Here is a 27,130-nt window from a genome sequence, read left to right as displayed (position 1 = left end):
TAACCATTCATTTGGAATAATTTCTAATGACAAATTTTCAAATGTGATATGTTTATGGGTAGATTTTGTTTTAATCACAATTGTTTTTAGCAATTCTTCTAATGAAGAATAAACTAATTTTGTTAAATTCGTTTTTTATTACAATCAAAACTATAAAAAATTAGGTTTTATATAAAAGTATATTATACATATGTTTGTGTAAATGAGAGCTGAGCTTAACCAATCAGGGTGTAAAATACATGATGTACTTAAGAATCTGACTAAAATTGTTTGAATAGAAACTGAGGAATGAGGACTCACTGTTGGGGTCCTCTGAATAATAAAGTTATTAAAGACAGCTCAGTTTTCAGATTTAAACAATGAGCCCATCTAGTGGTGGAGATGTGAACTCCAGGTAAACCAGCAGAGCCTCATTCAGCTGTAGATACCAAAGTCCTGATCCGGTCCTCTGAGAAGATGCAGAGTTATAATTCACAGCAGCTCCAAATAAAAACAAACAAATGCCGCTGACACTAAAAAAGTTCCTTCATCAGAAACAGCCGTTTGACTTTTACTCACCAGTTTAGGAGAAAAGTTGTTGCTGTTTCCAGTTGTTTCCTCCTCTTCAGCTAATGATGCTAACCAGCTAGCCTGAGTTGGCTCTTCTTTCTGATACCGAGTCACTGCATAGCCATTGTTTTGCCAACAATAGCTTTTTACATGAACACAAATAATCGGATTGAAGTCCTGACCAGAATAAAAAGGCTTCATGTAAACACGCCAATCGGAAGATTCTGACCCGATCACACACATTCAGATCTAAATTTCCTTCCGATCGAGATGGGTGGTTTATGCCAGTTATTGATCTGATAGGCCTGCATACAAACACTTATTCTGAAATTTGGGCAGAAATGATTTTACCTGCGTACGTCTGTTAGGTCAGCAGGAAGTCAATGTGACGTATTCCCACCTTTCCTACAGCTTGCTGGAGACATGACGGGAGTCAAACAGAACTGGCCTGTATCGGAAATATTGTGAAGACTTAAAATTGTTGAAGCAGCATCAAAAGTAAGCACAGCCTGACTTAGAACAGGAAGCGGTGTTTATCAGAAGTAGCTTCTTCTTCTACTCCTGCTTCCTAAATGTCAGACAATTCTGCAGATATCATTTACTCCCTTCAAACATGAGATGAAGGTAAACGGATGAGCTTTTTAGGGTCCATGTAAACAGCGAAGCTCCAATCCGGACTGTAATCAGACTGAAGACATTTTGTGTTTGTAAACAAAACTAGTGATGCCTGAAGTTTATTCTCATATTAGCTTAGTAACAATTACAGAAACCTCAAAACAAAAACTTCTGTTGGGATTCAATTTAGTGCTGCCAACAATTCTCCATTTTTTTTATTATTATATGGAAATGAAGTCAAAAATAGTGTTGCGTTGTGTTTTTATCTCGTTGGGACGGTCCGGACCAGCAGCCATTCAAATGATTATTAGTGGAAAGGAAGTGTGGGTGCCGCTTTTGGCAAATTAAGAGCATTTCAAAGCAGTCGTGGTGTGTGTTTTTTTTTTTTTTTGCCACCATCCTCTGCTGAAATATAAATATCTACTGTAATGTGACAGGAAGTAAAGAACTGCAGATGGAGAAAGAAATAATGCAAAAAAAAAAAAAAAAAAACAGATTTACAAGCCATTTAATCTTGAATTCAGTCTTAAAATCATACAAAAGGAGTGAAAAAGGTCAGAAGGAGCCACAGTTTGACTTGTTTCAGGGGTTTAGTCGAGAACAGATCATCTTAGTCGACGTCTTCTTTTTTTTTTCTTTTTCTTTTTTTTTTTTAAGAAGTTCAGATACATCAGAATAAATAAAACATTTCACCTTCTCTCCAGTGATGTGAGGGCTAAATACAAGATTAACTGACTTGCAGAGAGGTGAGTGTTTCTGGGAGGAAGGCAGAAGAAGGGAGGGATGTGAAAAAAGAGGTAAGAAAAGAATGAGAGTGAAGACAAACGTGAGCTGTAATGATCAGTGGTATTAGTTTTATAGGGTGTTATTAAAGCACTACAGACTACGTGTGGGCTTCCCGCCGCACACTCGGCTTCATTGTCTCTAATATGCAGCGGCGCGCTACGTTTATAACGTGTAATAAACCTTGTACATGAACAGAAGTCCCCCCCCACAGCTCCCAGCTATTACATCTGCATAGCAAAAAACAAGAAAAAAAAAATAAATAAAATAACAAACACAGAAGAAAAAGCCTCCAAACCGACACCTCAAACCCCATTTTTTTCCTTTTCTGTGGCTACTGTTCTCCTAAAAGATTATACAGAAGTAGTTTTGATGCAAGACTCATTATTACTTTTTTTTTTTTCCTTCATTTTGTGTTTTTGTTTTTTAGAAAAAAAAAAAAAGTCAGTTTCTTCATGAAGCGCACTTCCTACTCCGTGTTGGTCCGGTCGTGGGGGTCTCGGTTGCGGGTGTGGTGGTGGTGTCGCCCAATTGGCTGGTTAGTCGTCGTCCTCGTCGACCACGGGATCCGTGTCCCAGCACGTGATGTCAATCTCTGCAAACAGACAAGTTTATTAGATGTACGTGCAGCTGAGTTTGTTTGTAGGAGTCATATTGACTCATTTATTTGACATGGCTTCACAAACATTGAATATTGTTTAGAAATAAACAAAAATCATTTTGATTTTCAGGAATATGTCCTTCTCTGGTTGGATGTTTACAGTTCTGACTTACAGGCCTGGGGTCCGTTTCACAAAGCAGGTTCAACAAACTGAGTCTAACCCTGACCTCTGAGTTGATCTACTCCTGAGTTTTGAAACTCGTAACAACCCTACACAACTCCAAAAAGACATCGATCGAGCCCCGATTTGACAAGTCACCATGGCAATGGGGAAGAGATTTTCACGATAGAACTGGACATCTTAATGCGCTCATAAGGCGAGTTTGAACATGATTGAAAGAGAGGGAGACGGTTGCTGCTCGGGTCGATGCGTAAGTTTAAACTGTCCTTTGCAGTCACAATAATTTTACAGGGGAAAACTGCTTGAATGGTATCCTATTCATTTCGTTTAGGTACAATCCCGCAGAGGAGAGGCGCCCTTGGCAGTTCAAACAGGTAAAACCTCAGCATAATCTCATGGGGTACCTCATTTTGATCATCTGCCAGGTGGAGCCCCCTCACACAACAGACCTAACTGTAAGTAGGCAATTCTAAATATACTGAAACATATCACTCAGAGGATGAAGAGCTTGAAGGAAACGGTCAGCTGCCTTTACAGAGGGGGATCCACAAAGGCCTACAGAGGGAACATCTGGATATGTTCTGAGAGTGCTCTTCACATTCTTAACATTGGGTGACATTTAGCCGACACTGAAGTATTAACGCATTCTCATCCTCTCTAACAGGGAATGGCTGAGCAGCAGCAGGAGGGTCCTTCAACTTCCAGTGAGATGGATGTTCAAGTAAACATCAGAAGGTCATTCTGTGGAATTCATGTGCAACTCTATCGTGTAATGTCCTCCTTATGTGTTAGCAGTGAAAGAGATTAAAAAAAATCCAAAGAAATGCAGTACTGGGACAGCCAGATTGGGAGGGCAGATCTAGAAATTGAAATACTGGAGCATAAGTTAGAGGTGGGTGCAGGTCACCGGTGAATTGTGTTAACTACAGGAACATTAACTAAACTAGCTCTTGTATTTGTAGGAAATAAAGACGACCAAATGAAATGTGTATTATGTCTTTGACTGCTTTGGTGGTGGTGATGATGGTGACTTAACCTCTGAATTGATTATGGTCCTTAATCAAGTGCTTCTCAGAGAGAAACTCGAGGTTTCTTGAGAAAACCTGATCCCGACCAGGTCAGTTTCAGAATGAGTTTGTGAAACAGGCTCGAGTTACCTCCCTTTGCAAAACAGAAAAATCGGAGTTTCCACTAAACCTGCTTTGTGAAATGGACCTCTGATGACATTTAGGGAACTGCAGTTGAAATCATGCTGCCGTTTCTGACAGAAGTCAGATTGTATTGAAGTCTATGGGAAAGCATCCCTACATTTCACCTCATTGATTAGCTCAGTGAAAACAACAGCGGCGTAAACCAGTAGAGGGTTTAAAGAAAGACGTTATTTACCTGGTGGCTTGTTATAAAAGACCGGCGCTGGTTTAGCTGAGGACTCCTCTGATTGGCCGAATTCTTCCTCCTGTGATTGGCTGAAGTAGCCCTCGCTCGCCTGTGAAAAACAACAGGAAGGAGGAGATTGAACAATATCCAATGGAAAGGTGGGAAACCTGCATGAGAATGTGCAGTGTTACCGTCTCACCTGCGTCCCTTCCTTCAGCAGCGTCTCCCCATTGGTCATCAGCAGCTGTCCGTCATCCAGTTCCTGCCCCTCCCCAGATGCGTGCTGCAGTGCATGCTGATAACTGAGGGTCATCTGCTCAGAGCCTGTCACGTCCACAAGACTGGACGGGTCATCCTCGACGCCGGTGGCTGAGCAGAAAGTACCATCCATCATCTCGTCAAAGCTGAGGAGGGGCTGAGGCCGGCTGGCCGCGGTGGCAGCAGCGGCGGCGGCAGTAGCGCTACTGGGCCGGACATCAGTGTTGTCCTCCCAGTCCACCAGGTTGGAGGACTGGGAGGTCTGGGCAGGTTCTACTGGAGGGGCGGAGCTGCTGTCCCACAGGTTCACCAGGTTGTCTGTCCCAGAATCCCACGCAGAGAAGCCGGAGGAGTCTCGGGCCTGCGGGGCGACGCTCTGAACTGGTTTAGTGGATGTGGACTCCTGGGCCGGAGCTGTCTGCTCCAGCTTTGGCACCGAATCTGGTGTCAACGATACACACAGCACCTTAAATGGCAGCACAGTGCGGTTACTTATCTGATGTGGTCCCGTCCTCTTTTCTTTCTTACCCCACTCGTCTCTGACGTCTTCGTCCTCCCGGCTGAGGTCCTCTTTGATGGGCGTGGTGACTATTTTAGGGATGGGCGACACGGCGGCCATGTTGCGCTCTATGCTTGCTTCTTCAGCATCATCATCATCATCGTCGTCCCCTGGAGGGACAGAAGGACACAATGACCAAACACTCACCTCAGATGTGTCGAAGTGAGATAGAATGTGATGACCCTGTCTCACTTCAAACATCCGGTCCAGTCTGGTTCCAGACCTCTGAACCAGATCAGCATTCAAAGATCTGGGGATCTTCAAAGAACCAGCAGAGCCAATCAGGCGCTACAAGGTCGGCAAAGTCAAAACTGTTCATGAGGATCAGGATCATGAACTTCAGTCCCAGACAGTAACTCCAAATGAGTTTGACTTTTGGCCCGTGCACTTCCACATCTGAGTTGACAGTCGGGACATTTTCATCCAGATCTGAGTCTAGGACCAGGAATTTTTTCTTCGGCCCAAATCAGAATTGGATTTATTGTGTTCTCTGAACGACAATTCTACGAACCATCAGCACATGAGCCTCATGCCAACACGGTGGTCAAAGTGGCTCCCACTCTTCATGGGCCAGCGTTGTCTTCAAACTTTCTGCATAAACACTGTAAACCACTTTAAATTAGTCAATATATCATAACGTGCACTTATGGCGTTCGCTATCATCACTGCAGCAACTAGATGTCACCGATCAGCAAAACCCAAAGAATCCTGGTTATCTGCTGACAGACAACCTGTGGACTTTAGGCTGAGACAGAATTGAGTTTGCAAATTGAAACGCAGCGTTTGCCTTAAAAAGGTTACGTGCAACACATTTTAGCCACGTTGAGGAAGCGTCGCAAAATGTGACAAGTGAAACAACAGACTGTTCATACAAACAGCACACCACGTTTTAGTTCATTCGTTTGTTACACCGACACATTCAGAAAAACAGAAAACGTCACTTCTTTGCAGACGATGGATGAGTTCATGCTTGTTGGGTGACAGATGTCCCCTTTCGGAGGATTTCCCGGAGGACACAGACAGGAAACGGCACAAGATGGACGGACAAAGGCGTCACTTTAAATGGAGACAAACGTGGGTGGGTCGTCCTCCTCGTCTCAGGGTCAAAGGACGTCCGTCAGAGGAGGACGACGGCGTTAAGAAGCAACATTACTGATGATGGAAACCAAATTTTAATATAGTCAACACCCTTTCACGATAAAAGGCCCATTTAGAGAAGGGTCTTTATCAATAGAGACTTTCTCCACCCAGCCTGATGTTTGCATGATTCTGCCCATCAACTACACGTCTGCTGACCATTTTCCAGAAGCAACATCTGTTTTTAAAGAGAACTTGAACCCGATTTCTGCAGCTGACCCCTGATGGAACGGACCAGAGGACAGAATGTTCTACCGGCTCTTTGCAGCCTTCGATGCTTCATAAGTAAATAAGATGCAAGTTACTGATGCAGCAAGACTCTTAAAACTAAAACAATGAGCAAATAGAATACATGTATTTGAAAATGGAACTATTTGTTTGTCGTTGTGATCTGTGGAAACTGGCCAGCACTTATTTCAGCTGTGTGATGTAGTTTATGAGCCAAAAACGTAGAAAACCACCACGAGTGACGGCGACAGACGCCAAACAGCCAACGACCATATTCAGTCAAAAACAGGCCAACAAGCAGCGGTGACTACCGACCGGCGGCTCGACGGCGTCACCTTCAGACACTCACAGGGAGGTCAGCAGGTCAGAGGTCAACGGAACCCACAGTGTGTGTGTGTGTGTCCAGAAGCATGAGATTGAGGATCAGAAGTGAAAGAAAACCAGTCAGATTCTAGTTTCATCTCTTCATCCCTGAGAGAATGACAGTCATTATTTACTGCAAATTCAAGCCAATCAGAAAAGCAAAAACCAGAAACAAGACATTGACAAAAATAAGCGGACGTCAGCAGCTGACTGGACGACATCTAAAGGATGAAAACCACAAACTCGACACCAATGACACAAACCGACAAACAGCCTCGTAGTTTAGTTGGTTAGCAGGGAAGTGATGGTGTTAGTGAGAAATCAGCTCATTTAATCCTGCAAAATGTGTTTTAAAGCTTCGATATTGCACAATTCCCAGGGTTTGAGGTCAGTGAGCCAATCAGAAGAGAGAGTCTGAACAAACAGGAGAAATTTGTGCGTTTGTTGGGAGAAGAGTTGAATATTTAAGTGTTCAGATCTGAATTTGAAAAATATTATCACAGAATATTTTCATTTCCAGTGCTGTAAATGGTGAAATGAATCGGGGGGGTTGTGATTCAGTGTTGGGGGGCGGGGCTTAGAAGGGCGGGTGTGTGTTTGTGTGAGCTTCAGGGACTGGATGATGAAGATGAACCAATAGGAAGTGAGATGGTGAAAACAGACGTGGATGAGTCATTTGGACGTCACTACTTTTATTTTGGAGTCACATGCAGTTTCCTCCTCTGAATGTAATTTCCTGTGTCGACATGTGGGTGGGGGGTGGGGGGGGTGACAGGCAGGGGAGGGGCTCTGATGTCCGTCTGTCTTTCTTCTCGGTTTCTTCTTCTGCTGTTTATCGGTTCTGTGCTGTACCTACCCACTGCAGCGGCGGGCTGCGTCCGTGCATGTGGCGAGGTGCGGAGGGGGGACACGCCCCTGGGTAGGGGCGGTGGACTGGGGCTGCTGGGACTGTGCTGCTGCCTCAAGAACGGGCTGTCCAAACGGCCTGGCGGTCAGGACGACAAAGACGGCACACACAAACACACACGTACGACAGGACGGACAGGAAGCGGTGACCCAGGACAGACAGAAAGGGAGGGAGGGAGGACAGGAGAGGTCAAAAGGTCAGAGGTTTGGCCCAAGAGGAAACGAGGAAGACGTCAAAGATGAAGAGTGAACAAGGAGAAGAACAAAGATGGTGGACACAAGAGAATCCCAGAAAAAGAGAGAGAGAAAGAAAGAGAGAGAGAGAGAGTTAGTGTGTCTGTAGAAGGTCACAGAGAGACCTGGTCTTTGGAGTCCAGGTTCACACTGAACCGACTCTGCTGGTCCTGGATCCACGGCCCGAGTCTGACCCATACAAGAGTCCAGATCTCCTGCCGTATGTGGGCCAGACTGGGGCCGTGGGACCTTCAGAGTCCAGAGAACGTTTCCCATCGCTTTACTCCATCCACCAGATTTTTCGGACCGATCGTGCGGTCCAAAAGTAGAACTCGATCCAGCTTTTAACACCTAAAGCCACAACCTGCCAACTAGAAACTCATCCGACGACAAACCTCAAAACTCCGACAGATAAAGACGAGCTGTCTGCTGTTGGTTTGTTGTGAACTCAGTCTGGACTGAGTGTCTTCGCTCAAACTGACACCGACACACCGTACACAAACGACGCACAACAATTTAAACACAATCGCTGGTTTCTCTGGCTTGACTCATTCTTGGTTCTGCAGGATCATGTCGACCCCCCCAGTCTAAACCCAGCCACCCCCGCGAAGCTAAAACTGAGCTGAGAAGAAACAGGATGAACCAAGACTGTACTTTCACAATAAGACTTCCTGTGAAGCATTCAAACATTTTCTGTCCCTTTTTCAAACCTCTCTGAAAATCCCTGACAGGAAGATGAACTCCGTTGACGAGCACGAGGTCTCAGATGAAACCAGATATCTGAGACATCGGACAAATGAAGATGGACAAAAGAAAATTTTTAAGATCAGAAAAGAGAAAACAGGATTAGATAAAGTAAGAAATTCAAATTAGACGTAAAATGACAGGAAAGGATAAATAAAGGATAATAAATTAGGAGCTAAACTTCTGATCTGTGATCCGATCCTTTCTCGGACTGGACTTCTGGTTTCCCGGCTCCATGTGAACCGAGCCCAGAGTCTGTGTGAAGGTTTTTACCGGTCCTGTGGACGGAGACGGGCGAAGTGTCCACGCTGATGGTCATGGCTCTCTCCTTCTGTTTGAAGAACTCCCGCGGATTTCCTGACCGCTGCGCGATGATGGCCTTGGCCTCCTGGGAACACAAACACACAAAATGAGCCAGGACCGAACGACAACTGGAATCCAGTCAAGCTGCTTCCGGACTCACCTCCACCTCAGACTCCTTCTTGTCCAGGCTCAGGTCTTCGATGCTCGGCTCTGTTGCCTGTAGAGAAGATGACGAGTGAGTGAACCAGGAGGGGAAGAAACACCTCCAGAGTCCAGGACCATTCCACATCTTCACCAGCAGGAGGCGACAGAACCAGAGAGAACCTCTTTGGGTTTGAGCTTCAGGTTTCAGCTCCAGAACAACCCAAACACATTTGTCTTTATTCTGCTTTACAGTTTTTATCTACAAAATAAGGAAACATTGAATTTCTGTTTTTTTCTTTGGGCGGGTGGGGCCGAAGCTGCTCCTTCTCTCCTGGGAGGTTTTGGTTGTTCAGAGTGTTTGAGGTTATAATTCGTCCTACCAGGCAGCCAAGCTGTTGACAGCCTGCTGCTTTAAGCCTCATCTTTGTTCCTGCATTGGAAGAATCACCCAGAGTTCTTAGGGGGGCGAAACAAATGAGGGGCTTGAACGTGTTTAAGAAAATTAGCCAAATTATCGCAGCTGTGACTCGACTCGGCAGGAAGCCGATTACAAGACGTCCAAATGGTTTTATGTCTGCTCGTAAAAATACACAAACACACACACACATGGAATATGTGCCCACTGCCAGACTGGAAGTTCCACTCAAACCCACCGGCAGACAAATCGGTTTCATGTTGCAGCGTGACGAGAACCAATGGCGTCTTCATGCTTTTTGGGGGGGGGGGGTAAATCAAAGCTAAAGAAAACACAGAAACCCAAAGAGCACAAAAAGATGAAAGTGTGGAAAGACGTGGCTCCAACATTCAGCTGCCCCCAATAATGAAAAGGACTTTAATTACTCTTATCGATCTTTTCTACAGAGCCACCAGCAGGACATCAAGGGACGAGACAAGTAACAAGAAAATGACCTGACGAGGTGAAATACTGAGGACAAAACGTTCGATGAGTGACTTCCCCCCCTAATCACTGCAGCAGGAACGAGACACTTACGATGGTCATCTGGCTCCGCAACCGCTCTTTGGCCTCTTCCTCCTCCTGCAGCTTCTTCCTGTTTCACACACAAACACACAGAAATGAAACCCTAAAGAGGTCCTGAGTCCTCGCTAAGACCAGACCAGGGACCGGATCACATCACAGTCTACAGGTTTAAAGGTCCATGTGGTAAGACTACACTGAGATGGACAACCCTTCAAAATAAAAGTCAAAATATGGACCTTTGAAATACACTCGTGCACTTACAGCTTTCCTTCTTCATGATCTTTAAAGTTTAGAAGTCAGGTCTGTTGTTCTAACTTTCCAACACGAGATCTGTTATTTTAGTTTACTCTAAAATGCAGCACCTGTGTGTGTGTGTGTGTGTGTGTGTGTGTGTGTGTGTGTCTGTCAGATGAGCGCCACCAGCTGCATCTCATCCTGTAATCAAGACTTCTACAAATAACCAGCTCCTCCTCTTCCTCCTCCTTCCTGCAGCCTGAATGAGCTTCCAGCTGCTACAGTCCAAGTCCATTCCCGGTCCAGGTCCATTCCCGGTCCATGTCCATGTCCATGTCCAAGTCCAAGTCCATTCCAGGCCTGGTCCAGGTCCGGTCCAGTCCAGGTTCGAGGTCCAAGTCCGTTCCAGGTCGGGTCCGGTGCAGACCAGGTGCAATCTAGGTTCAGTCCAGTCCAGTCCAGTCCCAGTCAAGGTCTAGTCCCAGTCCAGTCTTCCTCCTCACCTGTGCTCCTCGATCTGCTGCTCCCTCTCGCGGTATCTCTTCTCGCGGTTCTCCTGCTCTTTCCTCTCCAGCTCCATTCGCTCCTCCTCGAAGCGCTGCCGCTCCTCCGCCGCCTTCCTCTTCTCCTCCTCCTTCCTCAGCTCCTCATCACGCTGGAGAACAAACGCACGGGATGATTTCAAATTGTTTTACTTTATGAAGCCCTCATTAAAAAAATCCACATATATAGTCTTACAGGTTTAGTTTAAAAGCACTGACAACACAAAAATACAACAACAACACAACACAACACAACCGTGTCCTTCATGAACTTAAAATTTATCCAGAGCTTTAGTTTTATTGTGGAGAGTCGGACTTCCTGGTTAGTTTAGCTGAAAACGGAGACTGAAAGCAGGAGGAAGCAGCTCTCCTCACCCCCTCCTCTCCCTCCCCCTCCTACCCTCTCCTTTCTCCTCCTCACCCCCTCCTCTCCCTCCTCACCCTCCTCCCCCATCCTCACCTTTATCCTCCTCCTCACCCCCCCCTCTCCTTTCTCCTTCTCCCCCCCTCCTCTCCCTTCTCCTTCTCCTCCTCACCTCCTCCTCCCCCTCCCTCCTCACCCCCTCCTCTACCTCCTCTCCTTTCTCCTCCACCCAGACTCTTCTTCTTGTTTTCCACATGTACCTTTGCCTGTTCCCAGAACTCCTCTCTGTTGATTTTCTTCATCTCCACCTCTGCGTTGGTTTTCTGGTAAACTGTTCCCTGAACCAGAGAGACAAACATGTTTCAGTGTTTCTACCAGAGTTCACTTCCTGTAATCTCCCGGATCTGCGACCTGGACCGGACGCTGGGACTACTTTCAGCGGTGGATGAATCCACATCTTGTACTTGGTGGTGTGACTCTCTTCGTACCACGTCTCCATGCTCCTCGTCTCGGGTTCTCAGGCGGCTCAGGACCGGACTCGCCACCGCCGCCGTCCCATTGGTCAGCCGCTGCCCGATGGCGGAAGGGTCGATGTCATCCAGACTGCTGGCGTTGATGGTGACCTCCACCCCCTGCAGAGACGGAGGGAAACCCCATCAATCACCTATTATTCAATCCGTACAGTCATTTTCTGAAGGATTTAATATGATCTGTTTGTGTGTTCAGGGTTGTGTGGGAGACACAACTGCCACTTAGAATAATGACACTTCAACACAAAACCACGTCATATCGGATTTAATCTCAAATCTTTTTATCTACTCGACAAATCCAAAAATACACAATGAGCCAGGTGTGGAGGTGTGAAAACAGACACACACAGGCAGAGCCGGTCGTCATTCAGCTCAGAGAGATTACTTTAAAAGTGTCGGTATTAGTCACGCTGTGTTACTGTAACACACACACACACTTTGATCCTCCTCCAGTTTTAATGTTTTATTCTGCAGACGAATATTCAAACATCCTGAATTTGTTTTACAAAACTGACGCACAGCCGACGTGGCTGTCCGCCATTTTGGTTTTACACTGGGGTCATGGCCCCCCAATGCAAACCCTAAAAAATGTTTAGAGCTAATACATTTTCCCATACACTTCAATACAATCTAATGGTTTCTACTGGGTTAAGAAAAGCCCAAGATGGCCGACGTGCTGATGTGATACATATACGAAACCCTGTGAGTTTGAGTCTGATTCTTCTTGGATCTATTTTTTTGGATTTTAATTTTAGATTTTTTTTTTTTTTTGGGGGGGGGGGGGGGTGATTGAAATGCCTTTTTTTAAAATGAATTCATTCATTTATTTTTGGAATTGGCCGACATTCTGACCTGGAAGAAGTCTGCGATGGTGGCGACGTGGCTGGCACATGCACACTTCCTGGCGTCTGGCACGTCCTCCCCGACCTGAGAGAGAGAGAGTTTGGGCCATTTTAATAAAAACTAAACACAACAAAAAAGGCAGAGAGTCCGGGGAGAGTTTCCCCCTCGTCTCGGCCTCATTAGGGCCTTTGTGTGGAGTTATGTGGTCATGAGGCGGTTGTGTTACGACGGGCTGGAAGTGATTCAGTAATCAGTGCACATTCAAACCAACACAATGCAAACACAGTGAGCAGCTATTTCACAGAAAGAGGCGGGAAAATGGGCCCAGCTCATCTGAATTCACAGCAATTTATCTCTCAATAACAAAATTTAACCACTTTGTCTGAATGCGTGTCCGCCGGAGAACGGCAGACACTGTGAATGTTTTCCCATTTATCCAGAGAAGATGTGGTTCGTTTGGAGAGTGTGTTTCTCTTTGTGCGCACACTTGGCACAGCCCGCCCTGGTTGGATCCGGTCCACCAGAGTCGGGTCTTTGGCGGCTGTGTAGTTACGTGATGGACTCGTGTTTATGTGGGGAATAAAAATCCACCTGACACGGTCACAACATGCAGAATGAAGTCTGATCCGACAGAAGAGCAGCTGGAGCTCAAACTGCTGAACAAGTTGATGTTTTTCTGTCATTGGAGAAATTCAACCAAAAACTGCTGACCCCCCCACAGAAGTTGCTCTGTGATTGGACGATGGAGGATGAACCTGGTCTAACACAGTTTGTCTTTGTGAAACAGTTTTCTAACGTCTCCACTCTCTGTTCATAACCTTGAGGACATTTCGGTGTGTGTGTGTTGCATCACTTCCTGCCCCCCCGCCCGGCGACTCACCCAGTTGATGAGGATGTATCGTGGCAGTGTGGCGGTCGGCTCCTTCAGGCTGCAGAAGCCGTACATCACCCTGCCGTTGTCAAAGGTCAGCGTGATCTCTGCCAGGCCGCCTCCTGCACAACAACACACTTTATTACTCCTGAAGCTCAGAACCAGCTACGTCTGCAGGGCCCGTCCTCTGCAGGGGACATCCTCTGCAGAGCCCGTCCTCTGCTGAGGACATCCTCTGCTGAGGACATCCTCTGCTGGGGACATCCTCTGCTGAGGACATCCTCTGCTGGGGACATCCTCTGCTGGGGACATCCTCTGCAGGGCCCGTCCTCTGCAGGGCCTGTCCTCTGCTGGGCCCGTCCTCTGCTGGGGACGTCCTCTGCTGGGGACGTCCTCTGCTGGGCCCGTCCTCTGCTGGGCCCTTCCTCTGCTGGGCCCGTCCTCTGCTGGGCCCGTCCTCTGCTGGGCCCTTCCTCTGCTGGGCCCGTCCTCTGCCCGTTCTCTGATTTTTAAAATCAACCTCATCTTCATCTTCCTCAGTTTAAATACAGACTCCAGCTATCCAGCAGTGGACAGTAACAAAGTATTTTTGGGGGTACTTTTACTTCACTACATTTTTATTGATGCTCTCGTTCGTCTCTACTTTTGCGCTGATCTAACATTTCTGTTGTTGTTTTTGTAACACTCCTCTGTGTGTGTTCCAGGTAAGAATACAGCCACGATGTATAATCCTCATCCTACCTGGATTATCTCTCCATAACGATCATCATACATTGTGGCCGTATTATTACCTGGAACGCACATTAGCTTGGATGTCTTCTATGGACATCACTTACAACTCACTAATTCTCATCTCCATTCTTGCCGTCATCCTGAATCTATGACAAGAAGTCCTATCATAAAAGGAGGCAGAGGAGGAACCAGACATGGAGCACAAAGGACAGTCTGTTAATCAAGGTGACTAGTAGAGACAGCAACACGAGGTAACACAGCACAACCAGCAGAGACTGGACCCCCCCAGTCCCCCCGGAGTTTGAGACTGTGCTTATTGTGTCCATAGAAAATATGTTTAGTACAGACGAGAGGCCGGACCGGACCCCTCCAGAGACCGGTTCTTGTGGGGCCTCTTTAACTGAAGGGATTTCTGAGCTATCAACGTGTCTGTAGCAGAATCACATCGCTGTGTTGTCACGACAATAAAGCTACTTTTACTTGTATTGGAGTAATATTTGACAGGGAGTGAAGTTGTGTACTCTGTCCAGCTCTGCCTGCTCAGTAGGAACCTCAGAGACGGGAAGTCAGACCGTATTAAGGGACGGACATGCTGTAAACAACAAGGAGAAAAACTGCTGGACGTCTCATTTTGGTTTGTGCTTGATGAGCCTGAGGAGCTGCTCTGTGAGTGTAATGTAATCATCAGAAACACTGAAGTGTCTCCATATCTGATGAAGAGTTCTCTCTCCTGACAAACGCCTGAATATTTCAGCAGCAACAGAAGAAGAAACACAGTTTGTTCATCTGCACCGTAAACCTCCAAGGACCCCCCCTCCCCGAATCACAACCAGGAAGCCTCCTCCCATTATTATCACATGATTCTGACATGAAACCACAAAGATGCAAACATCATGTTGTATTGAAGAGTCGATACAATCTGACTTCTATTAAAGCCGGTGGAGTCACGTAAACGTAAACTTTCCAAAGATCTTGTCCTCTTTAGAGCCTTATTTCTCAAAGATGGTTCAGTGATGCCACGGGGCCCCAGAAGATCAGGGGCCCCAGACCAATCAGTTAAACTCTGCTTTACACAGTTTTTATCAGGAAAATCAGGAAACTTTCACTGCGTGTTTTCAGTTTTCGTGGCCTCTATCCCTGATTACAGAGGACAGAGTGTTTATTCAGTCACAAATTAAAAGAACGTCAAATCTTTAATGTGAGTCTAAAGGGGATAAAACTTTGAGCAGCAGCTTCACTTTTATAGACAGTCTTCGATTTTTCACTGGAATTTCCTCAATGAAGCAAAATGTCTCTCATGTTTCACACTAATGGAACAAGTTTCTGGTAAGAATCTCTTCCCGCTCCAAAGCTGATGGGTCAGTCAGGACCGGGTCATGTGCTTCAACAGATCTGCTAATTCATCTGTTTAAAAACCATAAAACTGCGATGTGATTATTCTAAAGAAGAAGATGCTGCGGGTGAGTTCATGAGAGTGGAGGAGTCTCATTAGACTCTAATGATCATGCGGTGCGTCATTAGTCGGATTGTAATGAATGCGGCTCAGGAAAAACAGGTTGGGGTGCGCTGGGTTTTTATTTCCCAGCAGAACCTGCAGAGCTCATCAGTTCCAGCTGCAGGTTAAACTGACAATGAGTGTGATGTTGGTGTGTTGATGGGCAGCAGTGTTCATTAAAATGGGGGGGGGGGGGGGGGGTTATTAACAGGGGTAGAAAAGAAGGAACTCACCTCCTGATGCTGCCAGTGTCAGGTCATTAGTTTCATCTTCATATGTGTACAACGCCCTGAGAGAGAGAGAGAGTGTTACCATCAGCAACTTTAAACAGGGCCATGCTAACATTAGCATTTAGCTTCAGCCTAGTCCACGTGAGCAGGACTGAAGTGTTTTAAATCCAGAGCCAAATCTTCAGTTCATCCACAGACATCACACACCTTTACCCAAATGTTACCTGACCAGACCCGCTAAGGACTGAAAACCACTGGACCACAGAAATGCATTATGGGAAGGAGACCAGCTGGTTGTGCCTGCAGCACTGTGAAACTTTAACACTCCATCAAATCAGGAAAATCTGTGGAAGCTGAAGCAGCACGAGGAGACCACGATCAAGATGGATTTTCCTTCATATTAAATGCACGCTGGGATTGAGGTTAGAAGAAATTACCATTTAATCTATCAGGATTTAAACAGGAGATTATAAAACACTGTAGATTATTGAAGATTATTATTATTACAAAAAAAAACACAAACTCTCCACCAACACACACAGGAAACAGTCTGTCAATCACCCAGTAACCACGCCCCTAACCCCTCCCCTTTCACATTGTATTTCAGACTGAGACCAGAAACAAGAGGAGGAGGGACGTTTTCCCATAGACTTCAGTACAGACGCTGCTTCTAAAGATGGATGGTGGTGTCTTTAAAGGGCTCAGACCTTTAATATGAATTTCACTAATAAATTAGCTTTAGGATGTGGAGACCGCAAACAGCTGTTAGCCTGTTAGCCTGTTAGCCTCCATGTTGCTCCTCATTCCTGTGGAGACGCGTCGAAACGATTAAATCGTGTTGTTACTGATTTTTCTGTGTTTTGTTGAAATCACCTTCTCTCTGCTCCGCTTCATATCATAAATATATTGATGCACTTTGAGTTAATTGAAATATCATTTTATATTAAAGCTGCATGAGCTGGGGATTATGAGCTACGTTCAGTCTGGTTTCAGTCCGGCCTGTGTTTGACTCTCTGCTGACCTCACCTCCTCCCCCCCTCCCTCCTCTGTATTTCTGCAGAGTCACGCTCTGTTTCCAAAACGTCTCACCAGATGTCCGTCTTTGGTTTCATTCATCTAGATTTATCAGAGTTTGATGGAATTTGGATAAATAAAAGTTTTCAGTAAACGAAAATTCGCTGAGATCCTTTTCCTTCACTAAACCATAAAACAGACATGAAATCTGTGATTAAAGGTCCCCGTGGTGTAAAGGTAGAAGGATCAGAGCCTCCTCTCTCCTGACTGGCTGCTGTTAGATGAGTGAGACTACGCTGGGATGGATTTCGGTTCTTAAAACCACAAAAATGCTTTTATGAATCTCAGCCCTTCAAAATAAAAGCATGCAGAGGGATAAGCCACATCAACAAATTCCTCAAAAAAACATTTTCTGCTGGAAATAAATCATAAATAAATATAAGGTGATTGAGTCATCAGTGATATTGATTGCTATTACTACTGTGGTGACAGTATCAGCGTCACAACCGACCAATAGGAGAGCTGGATCCTGGAGGCGACATGCCTGTGTGTGGGGGGGTTAGAAGAAACGAAAACAAAAGTCAGGAAATAAAAGGATGAGAGATAATAAAAATGAGACAGCGTAAAGAGGATGGAAGGAAACGGAGGAAATGTTCGGGATAAAGAGGGAGAGCGAGAGCACGACTGAACCTCACTCGCTCACTCCAGGCGCTATAAATAATTCTCTTTAAAGCAGACAGCTGTTTATTATTCATATGAGGCCTTCATGACCCAGAAACAGCTGTGTGTGTGTGAGGGCGATGATGATGATGGTGATAGATGAAGACTCCGTCCAATCAGGATAGTTTACATTCATGATGTCCGTTCATCCGATCGATCAGTAAAAATAAATTCATCTTCATCCAGTTTTAAACTAAAAATAAACGATAAACTGAATTAAACACACACAATTATAACTTTATACTGTCTATAAAGATGGACGAAGACAAGAAAAGTGGAGTTTGTATTGAAGTCTATGGGAAAAAGTCCCTACTTCTGCCTTTATTTATTATCTCAGTAACCGAAGTCCACGCCGGCTCTGACCAAACTTCACCGCAGCTCCTGTTGTCGATACTTTGAAGCGTCAGATTAGATTACAGTTTAATGAGTCACATCTATAATTAGCTGAGGTTGAGCTGAGACATTTTTTATAAATACTGACTCCACAGAAGCTGATCAGACCACAGTCACAGATTCCCAGAAGCTTCTGGCCGACCTTTTATAGCAGATTAATAAACCGGATGTGGAAGGAGGAGCAGTTTAAGGCTGATTTTAAAATGTGAGCTCAGGAGAGCCAAACCTGCAGCTCTGAGCAGAAAATGATTCCAGAATAACAAAACACGCAGAGAGACCCTTTTCTGCTGTTTCAGTTATTTTGTCCGGCTCCTGTATGAGCGTGGCGCTGGCTTCGGCGCTGTTTCCAGGATAAGCCTCCTCCCCACACACACACACGCCCCATGGGGAAAGTCACCATGGCAACGGGCAGCATCCCCCACCGTTATCTCAGTAACAGCAGTTTGCGACCTGAGGGGAGCGACAGCATCGAGATAGTGGGAAGGAAGGAAGGAAGGAGGGGGGTGAAGGAGAGCTGAAGGATAAAACACACACAGACACACAATGAACAGTGTGTGTGTGCTTTGGGATAATCCATCTGGACTCACTTCACAACTTCAAAGTGACGTACAGCTCTGATGAGCTGAGGTGCAGCAAACAGCAGGAGAGGACGACAACAGCAATGGTGTCCTGTTTGACACACACACAAACGCACTAACACAACCTTCACAGCATCAACTGAACCTCGAGAAGCAGCGTTAAAACCTGCACGAACCACGTGACCCAACAGGAAGCTGGGTGGTGTCACATGACCTTTTATCCAAATAATCAAAAACCAGAGCTACCAAAACACAACGCTGTCCTCCTGCAACAGGATCCGACAGGTGGACCCAGACCGATGCATCCCATGATTCATTGCACACTGGTGATGAAATTTTACCGAATGGTCCGAATGTGACATGCTGGCAGCAGATAAACTGATTAGTGTGTTATTGCTCAGCAATTTGTGTGCTTTATTAAATTAGTTTTACATTCTGAGGATCAGAATGTGTACAAATTGCATCAGTTGCCGTGACAACCCCATTAAAATTGGTTTCGTTTACGAACATTGAGTGAGGACGCCGATGCGATGTGTCGAATCCGGCCAATTGTCTGCACCTTTGGCAGCTTATTCAGCTACTGCACGTGACGGCACTCTTTCTTTCAACTAAAATCCAACATTCATCCTGAAAGTCTGGGATTCTCAACGTCCACAGGGATGAAAGAAACGTGGTCAGACAGAGAGTGACTGTACATACAGACAAAGAGCGTGAAGGCAGAAACAGACAGAGAGCATTGTGGGACGGGACGGGGGGAACCGTGGGGGGATAATTAAGTACGTTGGCAACGGCTGTGATTCCCGTGGTCGGATAACATGGTGTGATTTAGTGAACACGAAACCGTCGTGGTGACTTAATGCCAGAGAAATGAGACGGCCGGGAAGATGGAGGATTATGGGAAATGAGAGGGAGCAAAGGTTTAGGAATGTACCAGTGAGCGGCGTGAACGATGAATAATCCACAGACGTTACACACACTCAGTGGAAACTGCTTCAACTGACAACAGACAATTCTTTCACACTGCTGTGCTTTCGTTTTTAAAAATATAGTCAGCAAACTCTGTTCGTTTCCTTCTTCTCCACAGAAAAGTTGCTCTCATGTGTTTGTGTTGTTTCTGCTCATTAATGATGAAATATCAGCTCCAAATATCTCATTGTCTTTATTCTGTCAGAATACAGGACTGATCCACAGACTCTCTGATTGGCTGTGACATCACCCAGCGGAGCCAATAGGAGCGTCCGATGTAGAGACGTGACCCTGGAGGTCACTATGAAAGATGGAGGATGAGAATGGACGGATAAAGCAGCAGAGCTCCAGTCAGAGTCAGACTTGGTGATAAATATTATAATGTTATATTGTCAAATTAAATATGGCGACTTCATAAAAGATGAAAAAGCAGAAAATGTGGCTGTAAAAGGATTACAAAAGTAACATGGACTGTGTCTGTGTGAGCTTCTGCTAAACTGTAATGATGTGGGTACTAATGGCCTCCCAGGAGAATCACATGGCTGCAGTGCAGAAGGAGCTGCTGATTTAGAGGCCGAAGGGGGAAACAATTCAGCAATAATCCAGAAGAGTGCGTGTCTGCAGAGGCGTCCAGACAAAATAACATCAAACACGCATCTATTCTGGGCAGCAGAAACACAAAGAAAACAACTAACTGGTCTCGTATTTGCTTGTAAATGGGTTTCTGTTGTTGTTAGAATATTTCATCAATAAAACTTCTCATTCATCATTTAACCAAAGAGGACAAACTTTCCCTCAAAACAAGCTAAAGATCGAATTATGATTTCAATCATGACGACGATATCATAAATAAAAAAATCCAAAAAATATTCACCAGCGATACAAAGGAAGGAGACACGATTATCCAAGGAGGAACACGTGAAGACACACAAACACAAAGCGACAAAACACAGAGACACAGAGAGGTTACACAACGATCAGATATCAAACACAATCAGTGTTAACAGTCTGACACACACAGACGGAGGCTCAGAGCAGGCCATTATACAGAACTAGGTTCTGCTCTGAAACCAGATGTGGTCCAGATGCTGAACCTTCCAGAGCGAACATGCATCATGAGGTTGTCCTGTTTTTGTGTGTCTGACTGTGTGTGCGTCTGTGTTGTATCCAGGGTTAGCTAACGGCTAACAGCTAATAATGGATTGACCAGATGGAAAACAAAATGATTTCTCCAAACCAGTTGCTGCTGATTCAGCAGATTTATGGAGGGAGAATTTTCCATCAATACTAAAGAATCGGATGAAGAAACTGAAGAAAGCAGCTCGTCCGACCGCCGGCGGTGGCGGCATTTGGCAGCCGCCTCTTTGTAGTGTGGCGTTTGGAGAAAAAGGCTGACTTGCATTTGATGTTTGGGGGGAAAACTGCTGGATCAGAAGCTGTTTTTGAAGAACGGCAGAGAAGTGTGTTTGTTATTAAAAGATTTAGATTTCTGAAAACAACCAGCTGAACCTGAAGATGTTCAGATGATGGCGATGATCTGAAACAGCACAAAGGAACAAAGGGAACTGGTTTCTAAACAAGACCAAAGCAGGAACCAGAACCCAGAGCTGAGCTAGACCCCATCAGGCCCATCAGGAGGACGGAGGGCGGAGGTCAGGACGACAGGAGGTCAGGAGGTCAGGAGGTCAGGAGGACGGGAGGACGGACGACAGGAGGTCAGGAGGACGGGAGGACGGGAGGACGGACGAATGGAGGACAGGAGGACAGGAGGATAGTCCAAACAGTCTCAGCTGTAGGTCACTCTGTCAGTGTGCCTTAGTCAGGATTTTTATTTTTAGGAAAGAGACACACACACACACACACACACACACACACACACACACACACACACCAGCTCCTTGTTCGTCCTCTCAGACTCCGTCTAATCAGTTTTCTGGAGACGAGACGAAGAGACTCCGGTTCAGTATTTTGGATTTGTGTCTGGTTGAATGCTGACTCAGCATCGAGGACTGACAGACTCGCACAACTACACAAAACACACACAGCTGACAGTCGCTGTGGCGATGTGACTTTATCTCGGAGTGTTCGTCCTCCACTGTCTCAGAATGTCCTGCAGGGCTGAGCGGGTACCGACGACCCGTTCAGAGGAAGAACCACGCAGCAGGGGAGGGGTTAGGGGGTGGGGCTACTGTGTGACTGACAGACTGTACCAGCCAATCAGGACAGAGTACAGAACTGGTCAGATCCACCTTGAGTCCTGGGAGGTCTCTGTCTGAATCCGTCACAATGAACTTCCTGTTTCTGCTCTGCACCAATCAGATCGGAGCGCCGACCAGCGCGGCGTCCAGGAGGGATGTTGCCATGTCGGCGGCAGACAAGTGTAAACAGGACAAACCTGGAAAATAGTGGACCAACATTTCCACTCATGGAAAACGAGGTCACATGCAGGGTTCTAAACGAACAACCGCCAAATGTGGGTTAAAGCTCATTTAGGCGGCGTTGATGAAAACTAGCCAGTTTGGCCGGCGACGCTGTTTGTTTTGGTCATTTGTACCCCTGGCAGTGAGTCCAACATTTCCAATCAATAACGTGCTGATGCTACGTAATGACGTTCAATACGCCATAATAATAATAATAATAATAATAATAATAATAATAATTGGTATTTCACGCTACAGTCTAGAGTGCAACCAGCGTGAGAAACAAACAGAGATAGATATTCTGAGGGAGGCAGATAAAAACAGTGGAGCTAAAGTTTAACGTCTAAAGGAAAACTAAATGTGGCGGTGGTTGAACTTTGGACTGAAGTTTGGGCGAGAAGAGAAAGAATGGATACCGATATCGGCGACAGAGAACACGAAAAAAACAAAATTTAACGTCAAATGGCTCGTGGAAATTCTGATTGGCTGGTAACTTTAGAGAGTCACCAGCCACACATGACCTGCTGCAGGTTGGATGGTTTCAATTCAGTTTTATCTTCATTGTCTGTCTGTTTTGCAACCGGTTTCCAAGTCACAGACATTTTCCCATTGACTTCAATACAAAAACAATGACGGTCAGTACAGAGGATCTTCGGCTCTGGCTTCACCTCTCTCATTTTGAAAAGTCTGCAGTCTGATTGGTCGGTCTGCTCTGTGTGAACAGAGACGACTGTGTGGTGCAGACTGGACCGAAAACAAAACCAGAGCATCGCACACAGACACACACAGACCCCTTGTGAGTCTCTGATGGTGAGTTGTGTGTGGGCTGTCAGCCAGCAAGGCCTTTCATCCTGAATCACTCCCTCCCATCGCTCTCTCGCTCTCTCTCTCTCTAATACACACCCAATGTCGCTCTACCTCCTTTTCTTTGTCTCTCTCTGTTTCAAACACACACTCCATTTTATTTTCCTGCCTCTCCACCTCCCGCTCCGTCCACCACCTCCACCCTCAGCCTCTCACTCTCCTCATCTAATTTCCGGTGTGAATGTGAGGACGGACGACAACATGCCAAACACACACACACACGCACGCACACACACACCACACACACAGTGTGTTGATGCTGGATGTGAAGTAGGTCAGATGACATGTGGCTGAGCATTCATACTCCGCAGCAGAAAAGCCAAATTAACATACATGTGAATTAACATTTAACGTTCCACAACTTTAACTCGAGCGAAAGGCTGCACACACACACACACACACACACACACACACACACATAAGGAAACACACTTTTTCTTCTTTTTCTGCTGCTGCTCAAAAACATGATTCTGCCGTGTGAATCCGGGGAGGATCACATGATCAGCAAAGAAGCAGAGCTAAACAGGAACTGTTCTCTCCTCCTCAGCGCCAAAGTTTTGTTCATATTCTTCATGTCCTTTGAAGGGGCGGAGCTAACTCTGGACTTCCTGTCCAGTTTGTTTTTTTATGTTTGTTCAGCAGTTTGTATCAGAGCCGAGTCATGACAGCTGCCATATTGGATCCAGTTGTGGTCGTCAGATGTTTGACATGATGCTTCAACACCCGGCGTCCTCCCACTGCCCCCCCCCCCCCCCACCCAGCCAGCTAAACCTCCCAGAGAAATGATGTCATGCTCCAGGGAGCCATTGAAACACACACACTATCAGATAATAGGGATTTGCAGAGTGCAAACACACACTTTCACACACTGTCTCTCTTTATTGCAGTGCTGATCTCACCCCCCCCCCCACCCACATCCCCCCCAGTCCACAGATTCACAGTCTAAATACGACTTTCTGGCCTCTTGTTCGCTGTGTCAGAGACTTTATTTTCTAAAAGTTGATCCTCTTGGCTGCCTGACAATTTCTGAAGGGCTATTACTATTATAAAAGCTGTGTGTGTGTGTGTGTGCCTGTGTGCGTGTGTGTGTGCATGTGTGCGTGTGTGTGTGCATGTGTGCGTGTGTGTGTGCATTCCTGCTGGACTGTTTGAGTTGTGTGATTTGTCCTATTTGCCGGAGTGAAATGTCTGGTATCCTGTGGGAAAACCTCCCCCCACGTTCACGGACTGACTGAGTGATTCATCCAGACAAACAGGCCTCACAAACACAAATGTCATAAATCTGCATATCTACAACTTCTATACATTCAATATATTTACAGTTCAAATGAAAGAGTGAGCTTAAAACTAAATAAAACTAAATAAAAAATCATAAAGCAGGAAAGCTTCGTGGAGAAGTAGGGACATTTTCCAATAAACTTCAATACAATCTGACTTCTTTAACAGCCATCTAGAGTCAAACAGTAAAGCCCACAAAAAAGATGTTACAGCATCTTTTTTATTCCACCTCTTCGTTTTATATTTGTAGCTACCTCCCACACACACACACACAGAGCAGCTGTATTTGTGCTGCAGACACACATGTGCAGTTTGATCTCTGAGCAACTTACACCAGAACAATGCTGTTTTATTAGCGTCCAGCTGCTGATGGTTTTTTTTAGAATGATGTCATGGTGATCATGTGATCTGCCTCGTGAGCTGAATGACTGATCATCTTTAAACTTCCCATTTTGGAACCTGGTTTAAATCAAATCAACAACTATTACACGAGCTTCACATCTACGTCAAGGCATCCTTCCACTTTATGACAGATGTCTCGTATAATTTGGTTTTAATATGTACGTACATAAATGGGTTCAAACCGCAGCCACAGGAAGTGCTTGTGGACAGATCAACCATACGAGTCTCAGAGCTGAGTCGCTGTGTTGACCTCGAACGGGGAAAAGCCGAAAGAGGACACAACATTTTTATTGTCATATACAGAACTTAACGCTGATCGAAGCTGTTCTTCTCCAGCAGTGACCAAAATGGCCGCCGTTAATCAACACTTCAACAACATCTCTGAGATGATCTGTTTATCTGCCTCTGCTCAGATCGGCACGTCGTGCCTCGGGGTTGTCGTCCCGCAGAGCTGTAATTAACGGCTGGAGGCCAACGGAGACCTGCCGACTTCCCGCCCACTCACACCGTCCGAGAGGTGGGAGGAGCTTCACTCCCTTTTCCAATTACCGAGCTCAGCTGGAGGCTCGGCAGCTCCAGGCATGAGTCCGACTTTGTGTGACTGAAGTTTTATAAAAAGAAAACCACAGAAGTGTGAGAGCTGGATTAGAACCTCCTCACTGTGTTCAAATACAATCAACAACTCTGATAAGAAACGTTTAAAAGTGTTCCAGCATGTGGGGCTATTTTCCCATAGACTTCAATACAGCCTGACTCCTATCAAATAGATACGTGTCTCATCAGAGCCAGCTGATGAACTGAAATTCTACGCGTTGATACGCGTGTGAAAGCAGCTAATGTGATAAAATAACAGTGTTCAGTCATAAAAACAGAAGCAGGATCATTCAGGAAGATCCAGGCCTGAAATAGACGCATCACTCTGCTGCTGACGGCGTCCTGGCAGCGCAGAGTCCGCTTCAGTAATGAGCCTGACATGAAAGCCATCGCTCACGAGGAGGAGTGACAGGCAGGCAGAGCTAAAAATGCCTTTTTCAAAAAGACATCATTCATGTTACATAAGTTTGGGAATAATTCATCGAGGGTTTCCTGCTGCATCAAAAAAAAAAAACAAAACCTGATGGTTTCAGGAGAACTCAGCTGGAAGATGGCCGACTGACCCCTCCAGGATCAGCTCATATTAAGACCTGCCTCACTTATCTCACTTATCTGTGTTCAACTGGAGGTCATCAGAAGGAGACGCCTGCTGGACACCAACCAGGTTAAAGTCTCACACATCTGTCAGGACGCTACTGCAGGAAATGGACGCCTTTGTTTCAGGGATTATGGGAAGAATGTAAGACAGCCATGAACAGGAACTGAGCCGAGCTGGCAGCATCATCAATCTCCTGGATTCAGGAAGATCTCAGACTGGAATGAGCTCATCTGATTAACCCTTCAGAGCCACATCAAGACTTTTCTGATTAAAAAACTCTCCTCATCTTCAGACTCTGTTCTCTGGAATCAGAAAACAAGAACTGACTGAAAACACTCTGATTGTTTCCTTCCTCTCATGTGTTTGGGTCGTTTCTGTCTTTCTGATCAGGAGTTCTGCTCATTCATGATGAAAAATCAGCTCCAGATATCTGATTGTCTTTTTTCTGTCAACACAATAAACTCACACCAACTTCTCCTCAGTCTAAACTAACTTGGTTCATCAGTTTAGATTGGACAGATCAGCTGATTCTGCAGTTTGAGGAGGAGAGCAGCTGGTGGAGGAGGCGTTTAACGGGGTTAACAACGTCCTGGGTCCGTTTATTTTGGTCTTTGAGTAGAAGTCAAATCATTATTTTGACAGCGGTTGAGTTTTGGTGCCTCCAGCTGCACTTTGCTGTGACTTTCAGCCTCTCATCGTCTTTGTCTGATCCTTTTTTTTATGTGTCTGCTGGGTGTTTTCCTGCAGACTGGACCATAAAGCTCCTCGTGACGTCTGCCTCCGGGTCGATGTGATGACCCGGCCGGTGTTAACGAACGGAGTGGAGACGGAGCTCAGGTGTGAAGGAAAGCAAACTGTGTCAAGGGAAACGCAGAGTTCAGAGGTCACTTGTGGCTCGCAGACATCCGAAAACCAATCGATCGCATCACAGAGAGAATGAGTTGAGAGTCCAACCTGGTGATGTCACCACGGCGACAGGAAGTACAAACACAGACTGAAGGACGAGCGCACTGAAGGAACAATAACAACTTCACTGTTGACTTCTGACTTTGTTTGACTGGTGTGCAAACTGAGAAGAACAGAAACAACAATTTTACTATTCAAGCTTCAGCATTTTTAGGTGAATAAAAACTGGAGTCAACATGTTCGTTTTAATTATCTGAGGCCCCCCAGGGTCAATGTCTGATACTAACCAAGAAGGTCAACCGCCGCCGGAGTCCGGTAACATCACCACAAACACCCATCAGCTGAGCTGTCGTCATGCTCTACCACGGCCCCAGAGGTCAAAGTTCACGCTGCTCTGAACCAGATATGGAGGCCTCGCTGGGCTCACAATGAGCTGAAGTTGTGTTTTAATGTTTTGTGTCACAGATCATCTCTGAACAATAACTGAAGTGGTAGATCGGTGGATGTTCTTCCTGATGAGTTATTCTCAGCAGGTTTGAGCAATTTCTCTGGGAAATCATTTTGAAATCTAAAAGTTTGTGTCGAAACATTTCAG

The 27,130-nt window shown here is 45.7% G+C and overlaps 1 protein-coding gene across 1 annotated transcript in view; it reads right to left on the bottom strand.

Annotated features, from left to right (window-relative positions):
* Positions 1-1,517: 1,517 nt before the first annotated feature.
* dbn1 (drebrin 1) overlaps positions 1,518-27,130 on the bottom strand; it is a 48,474-nt gene continuing 22,861 nt past the window's right edge. The window contains exons 3-15 of the mRNA XM_029519998.1: positions 15,806-15,861; positions 13,355-13,464; positions 12,484-12,558; positions 11,590-11,733; positions 11,362-11,439; positions 10,699-10,850; positions 9,974-10,031; positions 8,999-9,055; positions 8,809-8,923; positions 4,893-5,033; positions 4,306-4,805; positions 4,116-4,215; positions 1,518-2,542 (exon numbers count right to left, since the gene is read on the bottom strand). Coding sequence (XP_029375858.1) covers positions 2,487-2,542; positions 4,116-4,215; positions 4,306-4,805; positions 4,893-5,033; positions 8,809-8,923; positions 8,999-9,055; positions 9,974-10,031; positions 10,699-10,850; positions 11,362-11,439; positions 11,590-11,733; positions 12,484-12,558; positions 13,355-13,464; positions 15,806-15,861 — 1,642 coding nt within the window. The 3' untranslated portion in view covers positions 1,518-2,486. The remainder of the gene's footprint in view (positions 2,543-4,115; positions 4,216-4,305; positions 4,806-4,892; positions 5,034-8,808; positions 8,924-8,998; positions 9,056-9,973; positions 10,032-10,698; positions 10,851-11,361; positions 11,440-11,589; positions 11,734-12,483; positions 12,559-13,354; positions 13,465-15,805; positions 15,862-27,130) is intronic.

Source organism: Echeneis naucrates, chromosome 14 (assembly GCF_900963305.1).
Source record: "Echeneis naucrates chromosome 14, fEcheNa1.1, whole genome shotgun sequence".
Taxonomy (NCBI): domain Eukaryota; kingdom Metazoa; phylum Chordata; class Actinopteri; order Carangiformes; family Echeneidae; genus Echeneis; species Echeneis naucrates.
The sequence above is the reverse complement of the archived record's forward strand: the minus strand, read 5'-3'. Positions and strand labels throughout refer to the sequence as shown.